At 31.4% G+C, this 19,391-nt stretch overlaps 1 protein-coding gene across 1 annotated transcript in view; it reads left to right on the forward strand.

Moving 5' to 3' along the window:
• Suv3 (Suv3 RNA helicase) overlaps positions 1-18,883 on the forward strand; it is a 65,372-nt gene extending 46,489 nt beyond the window's left edge. The window contains exons 11-14 of the mRNA XM_075368131.1: positions 4,358-4,506; positions 13,414-13,610; positions 15,422-15,543; positions 17,260-18,883. Of these exons, the coding sequence (XP_075224246.1) occupies positions 4,358-4,506; positions 13,414-13,610; positions 15,422-15,543; positions 17,260-17,337 (546 nt within the window). The 3' untranslated portion in view covers positions 17,338-18,883. The remainder of the gene's footprint in view (positions 1-4,357; positions 4,507-13,413; positions 13,611-15,421; positions 15,544-17,259) is intronic.
• Positions 18,884-19,391: the final 508 nt, after the last annotated feature.

A 19,391-nucleotide genomic window follows, 5' to 3' on the forward strand; every position in this document is an offset into this window, starting at 1 on the left:
TACAAATTGAAAATGTATGCAATATGTTTTAATATAGAATAAAAGTAAAAAAAAATCAATTCTTGTTAAGGCCAATATTTGCCTTTCATCAAGTAGTAAACAGCTATATCAGTTCTCAGTAATTACATTTCATATGTGAGTTCCTGTTGGATTCCGAACCATGTTGAATCTCAGGGAATGAACTAGCACCATTGTGACTGTCAAGAAAGCTTGCACTCAGCTAACCTTCATTGATCTGTGGTCAGATTATATGTGATTTATCAAATGCTAATTGAAGGCAGTGCATGTGACAAACTGTAGATGATGAATGGCAATATAATATTTCCATAATCATCAATGAAAAATGGAGAAGTTACATGTTTTTGTTCTTAAAAAGATAAATAACATACAGGGGGCCTGAACAGGTAATTGCCATGTTAATAGGTAACATTGATAGTCAAAAAAAAAACTTTGTTAATGCTTCTCTCAGTATGATACTATTTCTTGAATCGCTTTTTTGCATACATTACAGATATGTAAATAAAATTTTTTTATCGCCCTTAGTTTTAAATAGATTATGCTTTAAAAAAAATTAAGGGAAAATATAGTAAAAATCTGAAAAATTTGTAATTTTGCATGGCCATACCTCTGTTAGAACAATTTTGCTAATGCTTTTCTTTTATAAATAGTCTCAGACACATTCCGAATTAATGTCAAACAGTAATTGGCTAGCATGTTTGTATTCTATTTCCCTCTATAGCGGCTTTCCATCACCGAAATGTCTTTGTAGAAACATTGACCATGTTTGTCATTTATGTCTCACAGGTTGTCCAGGAAAAAATCCAGATGTGAGTGGAGGAAATTTATTTTCAAAGACATATTACATCCCATAGCTCTGTATGAAGTAAGAAGTTGATTAACAATATCGTGGTAATTATTGGATTTTTGTTTGCCGAGAAAACTTTTTGCAAACGTCTTTAAATGAAGCCCAAGCTGCACTGTATACATTATTTAACATCGAGTTAAATAATCATCTTTGACCAACTCTCTTATTTGAGGACCAACAAATATTCCATCTTTAATTTTTCCTTCACTTATATTCGGAAATTTCTGCCTTATGTACAAAAATCCAGGACTATCCTTCTTCATTGCTTCTACAAAACCGTTCATTAGTCCTAGCTTGATATGGTTAGGAGGAAAATTATTTTTTTGGGTTTAATTAAGGGCTCATGAATAGTATTTTTCCCATTGGGAGTTAAGTTGTCTCGTTTCCTCTACTCTTTGGTGACATAATGTTTATCCCTAGTTCAGCTGTCCCATTTGCAAAGAAAACACATGTACTTAGTATATAACCTAACTGCACGCCTAACAAATAGCTATAACTTTTAAATCACCACATATATTTCAGCTATATTTTTTATAATTCATTTTTTCTAGAATGTCTTTCATCACATTGTATGCCTGTTTCAAATTAATACCATAAGCGATTGGTATTGAAGGATATTTACTATTGTGTAGTACAACCACTTTTAAACTATTCTTGGACAAATCTATGAAAAAGCACCAGTCCTCAGGTTTATGAACTGGTCCTAAGTGCAACATAAGCTCATCAATATTTGTGCAATAAACCAAATTATTTTCATCAATAAAGTACTGAGAAAGTTCTTTTTGTCAGCTTCAAAAGCCCAAAATTTTTGTATTTTTTTAAAGTAAATGCCAACCTTGCAGTCTTGATCCTAACAGTTCAGCTTGATTTTTTGATAAATTTATAAATCCCTAACTAAGTGATTTAAATATTCAACTTGTGATGTAAGATAATTCAAAATCATTGTTGTCATCTTCAGTAGTGCCTATTCTTCATCACTGCTTTCGAAACATACATTCACAGGTGGCTCAGGAAATGGAATAATTTCACTGTGAGGTACAGCCTTAATGCAGACTGCAATGAAGAATATTTTACAGTATGTTTAGATTTTTTAGAAATAGCAGATACTTAAGAGTAACAATTGGTTACATGATTCTTTGGTTCACGCCAAACCATAGTTACACCAAATGGCAAAGCCTTCTGTGTACCTTTCAGCTGGCCTCTTAAATATACAGAACAATTAGTGTATACTATATGAGGAGTCTTATCCTCAATTTTACACTGAAAGTACAAATGATATGCTTTTTTTTTAAAGGTGTAATGTTTTTTCTATTTGATTTTACGGTAACACATCACATACATAACAAGAGGTATCCACATCATTTACACAGTTTCAAGGCATTACGTCATTGCATTGTTGACAAACTTAAGACAGCAATAAGACTGAAAAAAATTAATTCATTCCTAAATCCAATTCTTAATACAAACAACACAGCTTTGTTTTCAGCTACTTGTTTTGACCTGCACAGACATGATTAATCTTGTCCATGAAGGCTCATTCTTCAGTATTAGATATGATGTCATAATATGTGACTACGATATGATTTAATTCTTTGTTTATTTATAGCTTACAAATTATGTTAACAAAGTTAAACAATAAAAAATGAGCTTATAAAATACAATATAGGAGCTTAAAATGCTAACTATATGTTGAAAGAAAAAATCCTTTAATTAAAATTTTTCAAAAATGATGGGTGATAGAAAGATACTGAGTTCATATTCGTTTTCAGCATCAAAAAACAGATTAAACTCACATATCGCATGTTAGGAAACAAAAATTATGTTTATCAGTATAATTGTTCATTATATTCTTCTTTTGTATTATTTAGGATTGTACTGCAGTCTTATAAATATGTTGATAAAATATTGTGATCAGTATCTAGTATTATTATGAGGTGGCCGAATTGTAATGGACTGTTGATCATAACTCACATAATCAAATGAAACAAAATGTGGCTTAAAAGTACATTTATTTTTTTGTGTAGTCACCAATTACAGCTATACATTTCTTCCCATGGTGAACCAATTTTCTCATTCTGTCAATGAAAAATGCTGGCGTTCTTGCCTTAATCCAAGACCTTCAGTCCTTCAGTTCAGTAGTATTCGTCAAACTGAATACTAATTAATTTTAGTTGCAGAAAGAAATGAAAATTGCAGGTTGTCAATCTGATGGGTATGGAGGATGTGGAATAGGTTCATATTGCAACTTCACAAGAGCCTTGGCAGTTGCATGCAGTTTGTGTGGCTAAGCATTATTATGTTGCAGAATAATTGGCTTTGTATGTTGTTGAACACGATATACACTTCTCCTAAGGTGTAGAATCAATTCATCCATCTCCTTATAGTGCTTCTCATCAGTCACAAAAACTGGTCAGATCCCTATGAGTTTCATCTTCAATATTCTTTTTATCAGCTTCTGATACACCAAATTTTATTGCCGATGTACTTATAGTTCTTTGATCAACAGTTTCATCATCAAAATGGTTTTTAGATAACAATGAATGTCACTAATGTTCACTTTTTCCATTTTTAAAAATTCAGTTACTGCTCATTGTTTTCAATCAGTCATGCATTGGGATAGCAGGTATATTCAATCCAATCTAACAATGGTGACTACAGAAAATGTGTGGACATGAATGAACCAAATTTGGACTGTTAGTATTAGTTAGAGTAATGAAACTACAAGTTTCATATCATTCTGTGTGAAATTTTTTCTCCTGTTGTGTTCCAGTGTGCATTATATTTCAGCCACTCCTCATATGTAGATCATGTCAGGAATGAGTAGAAATGTTCCATCAATAAAAAAAGGAACTGCTGCATTATTTGTCTGGATGTATCAAGGGAAACTGTTTAAAACGTTGATCAGTGTACATAGATTAACTTAAAGCAATGGGTATATCTGGTGGTATTTGGTAGCCGATTTAGACAAGCTATTGAAATTCTTAAAAGCTAAAAGACTAATGTTTGAGCAGCTTTTGAAATGAAAAAATTTACATAAAGAAAAATCACATTGAAAACAATTCAGTGTAATTTTCTTCATTTCTGGTGGGTGGCCTTTACATTCGAGCTTGAATTACTTTTTGTTATGCATTATTTACTTTGTGTTATAACTGTTTTTTTCTCTTAATTTAATCTTCTTTTCAATATATCTGTCTTTGTTTATTTTTTTGATGGTCTCTTACAACTCCTTAATGTCATTTTTGTCTTCGTATGCCAGGTCTTTTAAAACTTCTATGATTTTTTCTTTTTTGCTGATTCTGTGAAATTAATCCATTACTTAAGTTAAATTGTAACTCAGTTTTATTTTGTTAACATTGTTCAGGGATAGATTACTTTTTTGGTTGTTCACTCAAAGACTACCAGCTTCCTAAATTTTACTCAGGTAGTTTATTAATCCTGATTTAATTTTATCTGACAAAGTTATTCTTATGATGCTTTGATTTTTTGTTACAGTATGCCAGACAATATAGTAAAAATGAGGCAATAACTTTTGATTGGCTGTGTAGAAATATCGGTTGGCCAATATCACCACCAAAGACAATATTAGATTTGGTGCATTTGGAAGGTGTTTTTGATGTCCTTGACTTGTATTTATGGTTAAGGTAAGATTTATAAAATTAATCTTTTTCGCTTTGAATATTCTATGTATCTGTGAAGATTAAGAGTGGTATGGAGATCCCAATGGTTATGCTGAAGGCTGTATATTATATATAAGTATAATGCTAAAGAATAATTCATTAATAAGCATCATAGCAGTAGAATTATTATAAATTATTAATTAAAGAAAATCAGATAATCACTTACTGCTTTTTTCTTTTTAAACTTCACAAACATTTCTGCAATGTGCACTGCTTCATCAAGTAAACAATATAATATTATAAACTTAGTCAAATATTAAAATTTAGAGATACTCTTAATCAAGTTTAAAACGAAAAAAAAACAGCAAGTGTTTTTCTTTAATTAATTAATTTATAAATAAAATATTTATATTAGTTCTTCTATAGAGCTAAGTACTACATTTGTTATTGATTGGTGGGAAGCTTACATTAGCATATGTAAGATTACGTGATCCTTCATTATATGTTCAGATTGTGTTAAAGTGGATCATATGGTGGTCATGTCTACATCATTTGTTTTTCTTAAAAAAAAAGAAAAATGATCCAAAATCACTGTGAAATCTGGAATTTATAAACAGGAGTAAATTTGGTATTTTAATATGTCAGGATGTTTTTATTTATTTGCTAAGGATACACTTTTTAAAAGAAAAAAAGTAAAATGTAAAATTTGCAAAATTTAATACAACCTTTCTGTGAATTATTTGCATAACTGAAAAATTGTATACATTCTTTTCTCATCTATTTATAAAAACAATATAAGCAAGAAAAAAATATCAGAAGACAATTTTTCACCAAGAAAAGTAGGAAAGATTGTTTTTACTTGCTTAGAAGTACATTTTACATAAAAGGTATTGAGAAATTTATGACTTTTAATGTTTGTTCCTGTATATTTCATTGGAAGAATATAAAATAGGCTAGAAAATCATGTTTCACTAGGAGAAGATAAAGAGCCCAACAAATGTGTCAAAAAAGTCTTTCAGACAAAAGATTTTACAGATTGTGTATAGTTTTGAAGGTTTTTCTCAGCAATGATTTAATAATTGTAAAATAAGTGAGGAAATGTCATTTAAGGCAAGAAAGGGACCAATCCCAGATATATTTTTGAAATGCTACATATTGCAGTGTTACTTCTGATGATTACATTTTGCAAGGGTGAAGGTTTGAATTTGATAACAGCTCTTAAGTTATAATGTAGCAAAAATACTGATATATAAAATTTTCAGAAAATGATTTCAAACATTTCTGAGCAATAAGAGTAAATTAAAGAAGTCTTTAAAAAAATAATATATTGAGACCAAAAATTTATTAATGTAGATGAGAGCAGAATTTAACCTTTAAAAATTTTTGAATACTAGATCTGATGAGATTTAGCATGTAATTGGATATAACAGTTAGTACTAAAATGCCAGGTACAATTTTTTTAGATTATTATAATCAGTTTTGTTATGATCATATTTTATTAATGAACCGCTCTATTTTGATGTATATCGGTCTGTTCTGTTAAATAACATATTTCTTTGTTTACTTTTTTATTCTACTAAAATAACCATTTTCATAGCTTAGTATTTGGAGAACCAAAATTGGGGTGTCCCCCCCTCCCTGGGGTGTCTTCCCCTAGGGAGGGGAAGACACCCTCTATACTTAGACCTGATGAGCTTTACTGGAGGTCATCTTTTAAACCTCAGTATATGACATCTCTCAGTCCCCTCAGCCCAGGATGCCACTGATGTGAATGCCACAAGCAACATTCCCATCAGTATAACTATTACTAAAAATAACAAAACACATCTCTAGTCTCAAGCAAGACTGAAAACTATATTCATCAAAGGAACTGAATCAGCTACCTACCCAAAAGGTAGTTTGTGTATGGTCTTACTCTTTAAGACTTTGGGGGTGGCATCCCCACAGCTCTAGCCTATGCAGCTTTTCTTCTAACTTCACTACGAGCGGTTGAAACTTTTATACCATACATGTACACCACATCACAAATACTACACAAAATACAACATATACTATACCCTTACACAGCAATACAACATCTTACATTTACACTCAGGCTGTTGTGACACCTTACGAAATGCAACTATAATAGGTTATAGTTGTCCACCTTAGGAGGTTGAAACTATTGTGCTGATGGGTGGCTGGTCTATGTGGTGAGTTTCAAACTATGTCCTCTGGGCACCAGGGTGAACCCAGTTGTATGCAGTCCTAGCTCCAGTACTTGTGGAAACCTTTTGTCAATCCCAAAGAATATACCTTTGGTGGTTGTTGGTCTACATAAAAAAACCAGCAGACCCAGAAGTTACTAGAGACTTGGACCGACTTTATCAGCTGAAGATTTAGCTAGTGGTGAGGAAACAAGAAACGTTACAGAGGGGGTGAAGTTTTCTTGTAGCGAGATACAGTGAGGAAGGTAAATTGTTTGCTAAAGTTTCTCCCTTCCTAGTAAATAAGTATAACAGCGTATGGTTCTCCAAAATCTATTAAAAGATTATGAAGTGGCGCTTGCTTATTAAAGTATACAATGAAGAACAGTGCCAACAAATGCTAACCCTTAAGTATATAGGGAAGGATGGAGTGGTAGTGAAATCCCACAAGACATTAAATTTTAGCAAAAATTTTTTTAAATTAAATGTTAGCATCTTTTGTTGTAACTTATTTGATGTAGAGGTTAGCTGAAATAACATAAGAGTTGTCACTATAGTCATGACAGCGCAGAGAATTATTAGAAATGAGAATGGTGTTGATATACCGACATCTTCGTTCTAACTTTCTCAAGTCCGACCATTCCTGACAGAATAAAAGTAGGTTACCTTTCTCATCTGTGTACAACCATATATACCTAACTCCAGACACTGCTTCCCGTGTCAGAGTTTTGGTAACACCAGAGATGATTGCACAGAGGAGTTAAGTGCATTGCGGCTGTATAGAACATGATATCATGTGTGCCGAAGTAGAAAAATGTGCAAATTGTAAAGGTCTGCACTTCGCAAAGTCTTGAGAATGCTCCATGTACAAAGAAGAGAGGTATTTTGAAGATCTATTGTCAGACCTAGCGAAGACCCTCACAGCTGCAGTACGCAAGATACTAAATACAGCTACTAGATACATTCCATAAACATCAGGAAATCCAAGATGTTCCTCCATTCCCTGGTGGAATGATTATTGCCAAAACATGATTAAGAAACAATGGCAGGCACTGTGTAAATTTAACCACAGACCTACAATACATATAAACATCTGAATTTATATCATAACACTAGAGCAATGTATCATGTATCAGTATATCATGTATTTTTTAGACGCTAGAAGAAAGTCATGGGGGAATTATGTAGACACCATCTCACTCTACTCCCACGCATACTATTTGGAAGAAGTTTCATGCAATTTGCAGATCTCAGAAATAGTCTATCCTTGGACTTATTCATGAAGGAGGACTTCTAACATCATCTTTAGCAGCCGCAACTAACCTGACAGATTGCTTTCGTTCTGTGTCCCTAACTTCATTATATCAGAGATATAAGGTACAGATGAAATAGTAATGTTAAAAGTTGGGTGATTTGGTCAGAGAATTAAATACCATGTACATTTAATGAGTAACTTTACATTCAATGAGTTGTCACATGCATTAAAAACTAATGTGACACCTCCCTTGGACCGGACAACATTTGTCTCAGTATGCTCTTTCTAACCTGCCTAATTTGACACTACAACACCTATTTATAATGTGTTGTTCTCTGTGCAAGTCTTCCCACCCATCTGGTAGGAAGCCATTGTCGTACCAGTACTTAAACCTGGTAGAGACAAAGCATGCTTTTCAGACTACTGTCCTATCTCCTTGACAAGCATTTTATGCAGAATGATGAAGAAAATTGTGAACTGCAGGCTTACATGGTATTTAAAGAAACATGCCCCTATATCACCAGAACAATGTGGTTTCCGCCAAGGATGATCTTCCATTGACCATCTGGTATCACTGGAAACAGTTATCCAAAATGGTTTTCTGCTTATCACTATTTTCTTTGACTATTCTCTTTTCTTGCCTATGAAATCCTTTTATTCCACAAGTCCTTCTACGTTTGCTTTTTGATAGTCATCTTACATGGTTCAGACATATAAAAGTTAAAAATGAGATGCTTAAAAATTCTAGATAAGCTACGAGTCCTCAACACCAACTGGGGAGCTAACTGATAATGTATGTTTTTTTATTATTCTTTAGTTAGGTCCCGTTTGGATTATGGTTGCATCATCTACTCTTCAGCGTGTCATTGGATGCTGTACATCACATTTTTCTTTGTCTTGCTACAGATGCCTTTATTGCATGTGATCAAGCCCTATTGCATGTGTATTTGTTGATTGTGGTGAATCACTTTGATATGTATGGGACCACCTGCTAGCATCTTACTCTGCCATCTTAAAGGACAACCAAATCACTCAGTTTTTAAAGCAGTCCTAGTAAACCCTTATTTACAACTAATGGTATGAATATCATTCATGTTATATGACACCAATGGGTGGGTGTTCATAGCCGGTGCTTTTTGTACCTTTTAAATTTTGAAACGCCTTCTATTTTCCCCAACCTATCCCTGTTCATATCATCTGTGGAGGCTCGACCCCATAAATTTTAATTATGACCTCATCATACATAAAAAAAATTAGGAACTCCTATTGTCTTTCAGCAAATGTTTTACCTCCTTCTATTCAAGACAAATCCAGGTGCAATAGTATACACAGATGGGTCAAAGCAGAATGATATCGTTCTATGCACTTTTGTTGTAAATGATAGAATCTATATGTTTGGTTTACCTAGTACTACAAATATCTTACAATGCTGAACTGTATTCCATTAACAAGGTTTTAAATGTCATTAACCCAAAATACTATCATATCCGTATTTATAGCGATTTGTGTAGTGCACTCCAAGCTTTAAAAGATTTGTATTCTAGACATCCTATTATCACTGAAATTCATAATGCAATTGCCGAGTTGAACCATTGCAACACAAAAGTTAGTTTCTACTGTATCCCTAGCCATGTGCACACCTCTAACAATACACCACATTCTTATGGGTTGTGTGTTATGCAGCATTGTGCCAGAAATTTAAAATTGAGGCTAACATCAGAAATATTTTAGTTAACAATACGCTATGTTATCCAAAGCTTTACTATTTCTTAAGGCCGTGGATCTATATTCAAATGTTTGATTATTATTATGTCTTTCATCCAGTTTTGTTGTTTTAAGTTAGATTTTAAGTATTGTTTTTTATTTTGCTTTTTGCATACGGAATAAAAATTTTACATCAGTATAATTTTTTAGTTAATTTTTAATTGCTTATGATAGTAAGTGTCTGTGCGCTGATAACAACACTTTGTTGTATGTCCAGGAAAAAAAATTTGTCAATGTTTGCAGTTGAACTAGAGCAGAAAAACATACTTGTGATTGTATTGAAGAAAATAAACTTCACTAATGTTTACTTTTATATACCAATTTAGTCTTTAAGCTTTTAAATTAACTTATTTTCCATGGTAAAATTTCTTGTAGTTGAATTTGTCAATTTAGTAAATAATAGTTTTAATCTTAATTTTTGATTAAGTGTTATTTATGATAATTATTTTTATTTATTATCAACAATCACTAAAGGACCATGTTTAATAGTTAATTTCTGGTTGGTCTTCTCTTCTTCATTTTCAAGCTTTGTTGTTTTTTCTCTCTTCATTACTATTCACAGTTTCCATTCTGGATCCCTTCATAGTTATGCACTTTCTTTCTGGGTGTGTTTCTGTTTTTGTGTATTTTATACCTGCAATTACCATTGCGATTGTATACCAGGCGATCTTCGATCGGAGTGGTAGCTTCTTGGTCTTCATTCAGTCCTAGGTTTGAATCCTGGTTAGGCATAGCATTTTTCATATACTACAAAACTTCTATTTCATATTTTCCTGCATAAGCTTTCGGCTTATATGGTGAATTAATCATAAAAAAATCTGAGCTTTTCTTTTTTGTTTCAACCATCTTTTGTTAATTTTGTCTCCATTATATTTTTTGGTTTTTAGGTAGGGTTTATTGTTTTTCTACATTTTCCAACCCTCATCCATTTTCCTTGGTCTAAGTCTCATTCTTAGTGTCCTTCATTTGCTGATTTCTATTTTATCTCTTCTCCCTGATGTAGTGTTTTGCATTCTGCATCATAAAGGACTTCAGGTCAGATTACTGTGGTTTATTACATAATCTTACCCATCCTAGATATTCATTTTTTGTTGTATACACTCTTTTTTAAGGCATATGCTTTCTGCATTTTACTGATCCTACTTTGTTTGCTTCTGTAATCTATTTGGTTGAATGATTTCACCTAGGAACTTGAATTTCTCTGTTTTTCTTGATTTTCAAATTTTGATTTTATATATTTGGGAGCTCTGGTTTTATGTTTCTTATGTATTTCATTTACTCAAAAGATACTTTTAGTCCTGTCTTTTTCCACTGTCTCCTTTAAAATGTTCAGTTCTTCTGCTGTTTGTATATTTCTGATAGTAAGGCAAGGTCATCAACAAATGCTAGAATTGCATAGATAGCAAAATATGTTTGTTTTCTGTGAAGAAAATACATTTCTATTTTATTATTAAAAAAAGAATTTACTGTAGGTTATTGAAGAACAGGTCTTTCTTACTCTATTAAATGGATTTTCCTCAATTAAAAATCAAGATTATAGTCTTTTTAATTATTAAAAAATAAATTTGATAGTTATCAGTGCAAATTGTTTATTTTAGATTTGACACTGTTAACATAATTCCCACTTCATGTGTGACAGTCAAAGGGTTAAGTTTGATGTAGAGTTTCTTGCATAACCAGAATGTTTGTAGACATCTAGGAATGATACAAATCATTCCTTTAATTGACTTGTCCGTTAGGAAGTTAATAAGTATCCTGTTTCAGTCTTATTAAAGTATGAAATGGTTTCCCACTGGCCTTCTTCATTGAGCCAAACATACTGCCACATATTGGAATTCCAAACCCACTGAAATGTAGGAAATTATCACCTCTACAAGTGACACTTTCACACTGTTCATCAGAGAAACGTTTGTTTTTTTCCTGGGCATATAACAGTGTCATTATCAGCGCCTTACTATTTATATAGTAAACAAATATATATTAAAAAGTTACAATTAAAAATTAATTCAAAAACTAAACAACAATAATATAAAATCACAGCATAGATGGAAAACAGCTATGATGCATGCTAAAAGCCAAATAAATCCACAATGAAATACAACATTAATAATCTAACCTAAAAGAACAAAAATTACCATCTGGCATACACCAAATGCTTGTGAGCTTCTTATAAAACATCAAATTTAACTTGTACACAAAAATAAAATTTTATAATTTTAAAGAAAAAACTTTTAATGAACTAAAAATAAACTTACTATTGTTGGGATTTGCGAAACAATGTGTGCTAGGACTATGTTGCTTATGCTTCTCTTTCGAGTTTTACAAAAAAAAAATTACAATAACTAAACAAATCAAAAAATATTACTAACAGCCATGAATAGTACACATTACTTATAAAAAAAAAAGAAAAATGACAATAAACACATTTAACTCAGTACACATAACTAGTGTACTTGAGTTTGTAGAATGACTATTACAAAACTACTTGTATACATCAGAACTTAACAAAATATCTTATTAATATTTATAATACTAAGGAATTGGCCAATCCAAAATTAATTTTAATTATAATTTTAAACATAATTTGTCATTATAACATGTTACATTTTCAATAATAATATTTTTTAATGTTATTTTTAAAAAAAAGTCGATGGATAAGTCTTCTGATAAATCCATGAAATGTTTTTACGGAGAGGCCTTTGACATTAAATTCTCATACCTGTATTCTGTACAAATCATAGTTTATGAATTTTCTTATCAGTTTTCTTAATACATTGATTGCACTAAACCAACCACGTCGAAATCCAACACAAAACTGACGCTTTCCGATGGTCTCACCGATCTAACCCCACCACTATTTGTCTGAATTATCAGGTTAGTGTGAGTATGTGTACTCACACAAACGTAACACTCTTTGTATAGAAAACATTTGTTCATTTTTCACGCATGATGTCATATTTCTTAAAATTCTATTTTAAGAAAGAATTTTTGTTAACTAATTAATCATGCTGCTATTAATTTAATTTCTACTTTTTTAAAAACTTTTGTCTGTTGACGTATTAAGAAATCCATGCAACAAAATAACTTAAAATAAAATACAAATAAATTTAATTTAATTTAAATAAGCCAATTCACTTTAATTTAAATCAGAATTTACAATGATTACATGCTCTAAATAAATGAAAAAGATTATATAAATAACCAAATCTTTGAATCCAGATGTACAGTCTTAGGGAATCTTAAGATATTTTATAACATCATTCCCTAACATATTTCAGATGTTAGCCCCAGTTTAAACTTCCAACACAATGCCTCATAACACACACACTTCACAGGTTTTGGTGTATAGGCAGTCGCAGCGAACACAATCAGGTGCATTGGTCTGGATTCCTGAGGTATCCTTGAGTAAGTTTAGTGTGCCCTATTTGCAAATAGCAGATAATAACCTCTTAAAGGTTGTTCCTGTATGAGGAGCTCCACAGTGTTCTTAACTAGACAAACTTTATTGTTGATGGTAATAATTCATTCACTTCTTTCAGAGAAACTGGCTGTCGAGTGAAAGTCATTACTTTCAGAGAAAGCAAGTTACATTGGTGGCTTTGTAATTCAGAACTTTACATGAATTACAGTCATTAGTAAAATGTATCTGTTCCTTTAAGAAATAAGCATTATATTCATAGCCGCCATTTATTCTTCTACATAACTGAAAATAAAACAATTTTTCAGCTATCGATTTCCAGACCTATTCCCAGACTGTAATATGGTTAGAGATATTCAGTGCGAATTGGATTCCATTATACAGAATGGTGTATTTCAGCTTACGAGACTGCTTCGTAATTCTGAAACAAAACTTAGTACTGGTACTGGAGAAGATACTCAAGATCAGTTTAGTATAAAGCAACAGAAAGAAAATTATTTTAAAGGTAAGTGAAGTAATTTTTATGCAAATATAAAATATCAGATTGTTATAATCAGTGCTGTAGTATTTGTATCCATATGGATAATACCTGTAGGATATATATATATATATATATCCATGTATGTTAAATTCGGTAAGAGACCTTGTGCATAAAATTATTTTGAATACTCTCTTCATTATTCCCAATTTTTTGTTAGCTCTACTTCCTTAATGATGGAGGCAGAGCTAACCAGATATTTAGGATAAAATATGTGGGTGTAAAAGAGATTTATAATTGTTTCATCTAAAACTGTGGTAAAAAGTAGTGGTTAGTGATTAAAGAGCAAATTTGTAAATTAAAAAATTAGACGTGATTTCTGGCATACTTCAAATCTACTCAAAAATGTATGAAAGCTTGACATTTTTTTTTTTGTAGTTGTTACAGTTTTAGACAGATGTGGCAGCTCAGTTAAATGTAACACAGTTTAAGTAACCATAGTATTTAAACATATTAAATATATTGATTATGCTTATATGGATTACCAGTTAGCATAGTTGCCAGAGCCATTAGAGGTAATGGCTCTGTAAATGAATATTTTAAACTTGTTTTGGTCAGCATTTTAAAAATTTCCTTAAAGATTCAGTCAAAGTGAGACCTAAAATAATTAATTCAAAAGCTTTTAAATAATATGACTTTTTTTGTTTTATACTTTCTTTTAGTAGCTAACATCTGAACATAGTCACTTAGAAGAAATGAATTTTTATAACATTTGAAAAATGTCAAACCCAGAACCTTTCAGATGAAAGGCAGAGACACTATAATTCTTTTACAGTGGCTAATAGATGAAAATAAAGACAGATCTTTAATGAAATTTAATTAAACAGGTTTCACTCTGTTAATCTCTTGATAGAATACAAATAATATCTAGCAACAATGTATTATATTTGGATTATGCATGTTATTGTTTAGTATTATTTCTGTTTTTCCATTATCTTTTCGAGGCTTTTAGGATTTCCTTTAAAAACTGAAATTTAAAAAAAAATACAACACTAAATTACAAAATATCACAATTGTTCTGTGCACCTGCAAGCAATTGATGACAAATTAAACACATTTCTTCATCTAGGAAACGTTTGTTTCATTGAATCTAACCTACATAAAAATTTCCTAAAACATACTAAATTAAATTCAGAATGAACCATATTTAATATCCTAACCAGTTAAAATAAATTGATGATTGATAAGTGTAGTTCATAAAGTATGTCATTCTCAATTAATGATGGATTTTTGCCTTTTCTAAATTTCCACAGCATTGTTTGGATATGTCAGTTATCTACCATTGTCATCTGTTTAATAAATTAACATGTTTGAAGTATTTTTTATTTATCTACAGTATTTCCAAAGTTTAGAAAAGTATTGGTCTTATGGATGACGGTGTTACAAGTTGAATTATAGTGAACAAGTTGGTGGAGGAGATCATTAATCAGCTGTTTGTTTTATGTTAATCATGCTTCCTGACAGCACATATGCATTCAATGGGAGCAGGTAGTACCTGCTAATAATACCTCTTTATTGACTAAGACAATCAAAGAAAGAGGGATATTATTGGAATGAAAATCAGAGCTGGTGAATCTAGGAACAGTGCCCATAAGATGTAGTGTTATTATATAACAGTATAGTGTGTATACTGTTATACACACTATAGAACAGCTAAAAACAAAATATTTTTTGATAGTCTATCTTAAGACTGTCTAGAATTTAGTATTTCTTATATGGGTGTATGAAAATAAAAAATAATAATAAAAATTCATTTACATTTGTTGCTATTCTTTCAGAAACTCAGGAAGATTCAAGTAATGCTAATAAAGTGGGTAAAGGAAGATTAACAGAACGTTTATTGGCGCAAGGACTTCTTACTCCACATATGCTGCAAGAACTTAGGCAAGAATGGAATCAGGTAAGTAAAATTACCTTAATATTGTTATTATTCTTTTAAAAATTTATAATGGTTTAATAAAAGATAAAGTTGATTTTTTTAAAAAGAAATTTTATAAACTTTTGCTTATTGATACCGTAGAGGTACAATTAATGGTAAAAAAAAAATTAAGACTTATTTTTCAGAGTGACACCAAAAACATTTTAGGTCGGAAGGTTCTAGTGTTCATGCTAAGTTTGCTGATACAGGCCTGCTTATATGGATACTTCATGGTTTTAACTAAACTGGAATGAATATTAAAGTGTGAATGTGATGAGTGTAAATGTCTTGAGCACATACATGTTATTTTGAAATATAAGTATTTTTTTAACACATTTGCTGCGCAGCACTTATACATTTTTAAGCAGGATAGGTACTCCACCAGTGCCAACAATCCATTAGGATTGTTTTCTTTTGACTGTTCAAGGGGTCAGAAAATTTTAATGCTTTGTTGTTATAATACAAGGAGCATTCAATAAATTTCAGAATAGCAATGAAAATAATTTTTTTTGTATTACCTTCTTTTAATTTGTTATATTTATGCCAATGATGTTCAAACAGTACTTTTTTGCTGGATGACATTGCCACATAAGCTTGAAGCTTGTGTGTGGGATATAGAAATGGAATTTTGTAGTGTATGAAAAATGCCATGCCTGACCAGGATTTGAACCCATGACAGCCTAGATGAAAGACTGACTATCACTCTGCCATGGATCGGCATTGTTAGATGCAAATCTTTCCAGAAAACCATTTTTCATATTTGTAAACAGGAAAATATTATTACATTGCTAATTCTGAAACACGATGAATGTGAAGAATTTATTGTCGTGGTAAAAAAATATTTTTTTCTTTGTCATTTTTGCTTGATTTCATTGTTTGTTTATGTCAAATATTTGACATAAATTTTACTTTATTATAGTTAAATTTAATGTTGCATTACATTGTTTAGGTTTAGGTTTTTCATTTACAAAATAACTGAGTAATTATATTAATTCCTTGTGCATGTAAAAAGGAACAATCGCCATAGTCTTGCCAAGGAATGTAATGTAGTGCCTTTTGCTTTCTTTGCAACACAAAATTGTCAATAACGTAATCGACTATTTTAAAAAGGTGCCAAACATTCCTTCAAGCAGGAAGAGCATCCACAACATTCTTAAAGTGACATAGTGTAAGGTATTTTAAATTATGAAAATTTCTGTGTACTGAAAACTACCACTGTAAATGTAACCACATAATGCTACTTTTTTTGATATACATATTCTTTGTTAAATTTTTTTTAAAAATCTAATTTACACAGTGTAACACATCCATAGAATGTTTGAATTTTTTTAGTAATAGTTTGATATAACTTTTGCCTTTGTATCTTCCCTAAAGGTTTCGGTAAAATTTACTAAAATACTTTTGCTATACATGTAACATTAATAAATTAGTCATTTCATGTGATATTTGACTGAAAATTAAAAAAAAAAAACAGGGATTTCAGAAATGTATCTTATAATTTCGAAGAAAATATTTGTTAGGTACAGAAGTCAAAAACACAATTTTTTGGTCTTGCATAATTTAAATTTGTTAAATTGCCAATAAAAAAATAAAATAAATTTTATAAAAATTAAAATAGATTTTTCTTGTCTAATTTGATTTCAATATATTATGTATTGGTGATTATTTTAATACTTAATTAACATAATTGTGTTTCAGCAAGGAAAGGAGAGAAATGAGTCATTAGATGTAACAAGTAAAAGAAGAAATTATAGAAAAAGAAAACCTAAGTACTAGTGTAAATTTTATTCTAATTTTGGTTTTTTTTAATAATAAATGTAATTATGATACAAAGTTTATTATTTCATATATTATGTTACAAAGTTTATTATTTCATATATATCTTCTATCATTCCACACATGTCAAACAGAAAAAAATTCTTTGCATTGATCGATCCTACAGGATCAGTTATGGTATGATATTACTTTCAGTTGTTCAGGGGGTGAAATTTGATTTTTTTTCATGTTTCAAGGTATGAGGTAATACTAATCACTTAAAATGTAAATTTCTTTTCAAATACAGGGTGTCCCATATAAAACGCAACCCAACCTTATATTGGTGGGTATTGAAATAATAAAAAGGCATGTGTAAATGTAAATGTAATTTTTATTATTACCATCCATTACCTTACATTTAGAGTAAATGTTGGAAGTGGCCGCCATCTTCTTGAATACAAGCTTCAATTCTTTTTACAGCGTTTCTTGCAACTTTTTTCAAAGTTTGTGGCTGGATATTTAATACAGCTTGTTCAATATTGACTTTCAATTGTTCGTGGTTTGTTGCTGTAGGCTTTTTCTTTGAGGTAACCCTGTAGAAAAAAATCCGCCACAGTCAAATCTGGAGATCTTGGTGGCCACAAGCCTCGACCGATAACACGATTACCAAAGAATTCCTCAACAAAATCAGAAGTTGAACCTGCGTAGTGCGATGTCGCACCATCATGTTGTAGCCAGCAGTGTCTGTCTTCCTCTTCCAAGAGTGCGATGAATTGGAATAAAATAACCTGATATCGTTCTGCATTAATGGTGTACTCGAAAAAAATAGGACCGATTATTTTCTTCTGCGATATCGCGCACCACACGCCCAACTTCTGCGGGTGTAATTGTTTTTCGTGATAAACGTGGGGATTTTCAGCACTCCAAATTCTACTGTTTTGGCTGTTTACATAGCCATCCAAATGAAACCGTGCTTCATCAGTGAAAAATAACGAATCCATAACATTAATTCCCTCGCGCAGAAATCGACGGAACCGTTAACAATATTGTAGCCGTTTTTCTTTGTCGGGCTCAAGAAGTTGATGAACCGTTTGTATGCGATAAGGTCGTAATTATAATTGTTTGGTGGCCCGATGAACAGTTGATTTAGACAAATTAATTTCAGCAGACAAACGTCTAATTGATTTATTTGGCGAGGCGAGTAATCGGTCTTTGATTTCAGTGACTGTATCTGTATTCAATACTGACAGATCTTTTGTGTTCCTTGTTATTAACAGAACCAGTCTCTCTAAATTTTACAACTAACCTTAATACTGATGTTTTGTTAGGAGCTGGTTTATCTGGGGTTGGTTGAGTCATACAATTACATTGAATTTAAGTTCAGAACTTCAAATTGAGGTTATGTTGGCTTTCTATTGGTGTATTTTTCATACGGGCTAATGCAGTGAGTTTAAACTTGATGCTTGTGTGTAGGGGTTTATTTTTAATTATTTCATCAAATTATGGTTGTAATTTAATTTTCTTGTAAACAGAAAATATATTTTAATAATAAATAAATAAAATTATACCTCTTTTAATTTTCTCATTTACTCTGTTTTGTACATTCTTGCCCAAAACTACTGAAGAATCTTTTTTTTTATTATTAAATTCTTCCTCTATGAATCATGAGACCTTGCCAATGGTAATTGGGATAGAGTGATCAGTGATACAGAGTATCTGAACCGAACGTGCAACTATATTGTAGAGGTATCTGTTGAGAGCCAGACTAAAGAATGATTCCTGAAAGAGCGCAGCAGCTCTTTCAGTAGTTGTTACAGGCGTAAGTCAAAAGGACTTCAACGGCCATATCAGTATCACTCAGTCTTCTGAGTATTGCGCAGCTGAAAGCAGTGGAAAACTACAGCTGCTTTTTTTCCAAGAAAATGTAATTCTCTGCATCTTCGTAACAAAAGTGAAGGCGCCTTCCTTGGTAAAATATTCTGGAGGTAAACTAGTCCCCCATTTGGGATCTCTGGGTGGGGACTACTAAGGAAGGGGTCATCAGAAAATTAAAAAATAACATTCTATGAGTTGGA

The sequence above is a fragment of the Lycorma delicatula genome, chromosome 1 (genome assembly GCF_047948215.1).
Source record: "Lycorma delicatula isolate Av1 chromosome 1, ASM4794821v1, whole genome shotgun sequence".
Taxonomy (NCBI): Eukaryota; Metazoa; Arthropoda; class Insecta; order Hemiptera; family Fulgoridae; genus Lycorma; species Lycorma delicatula.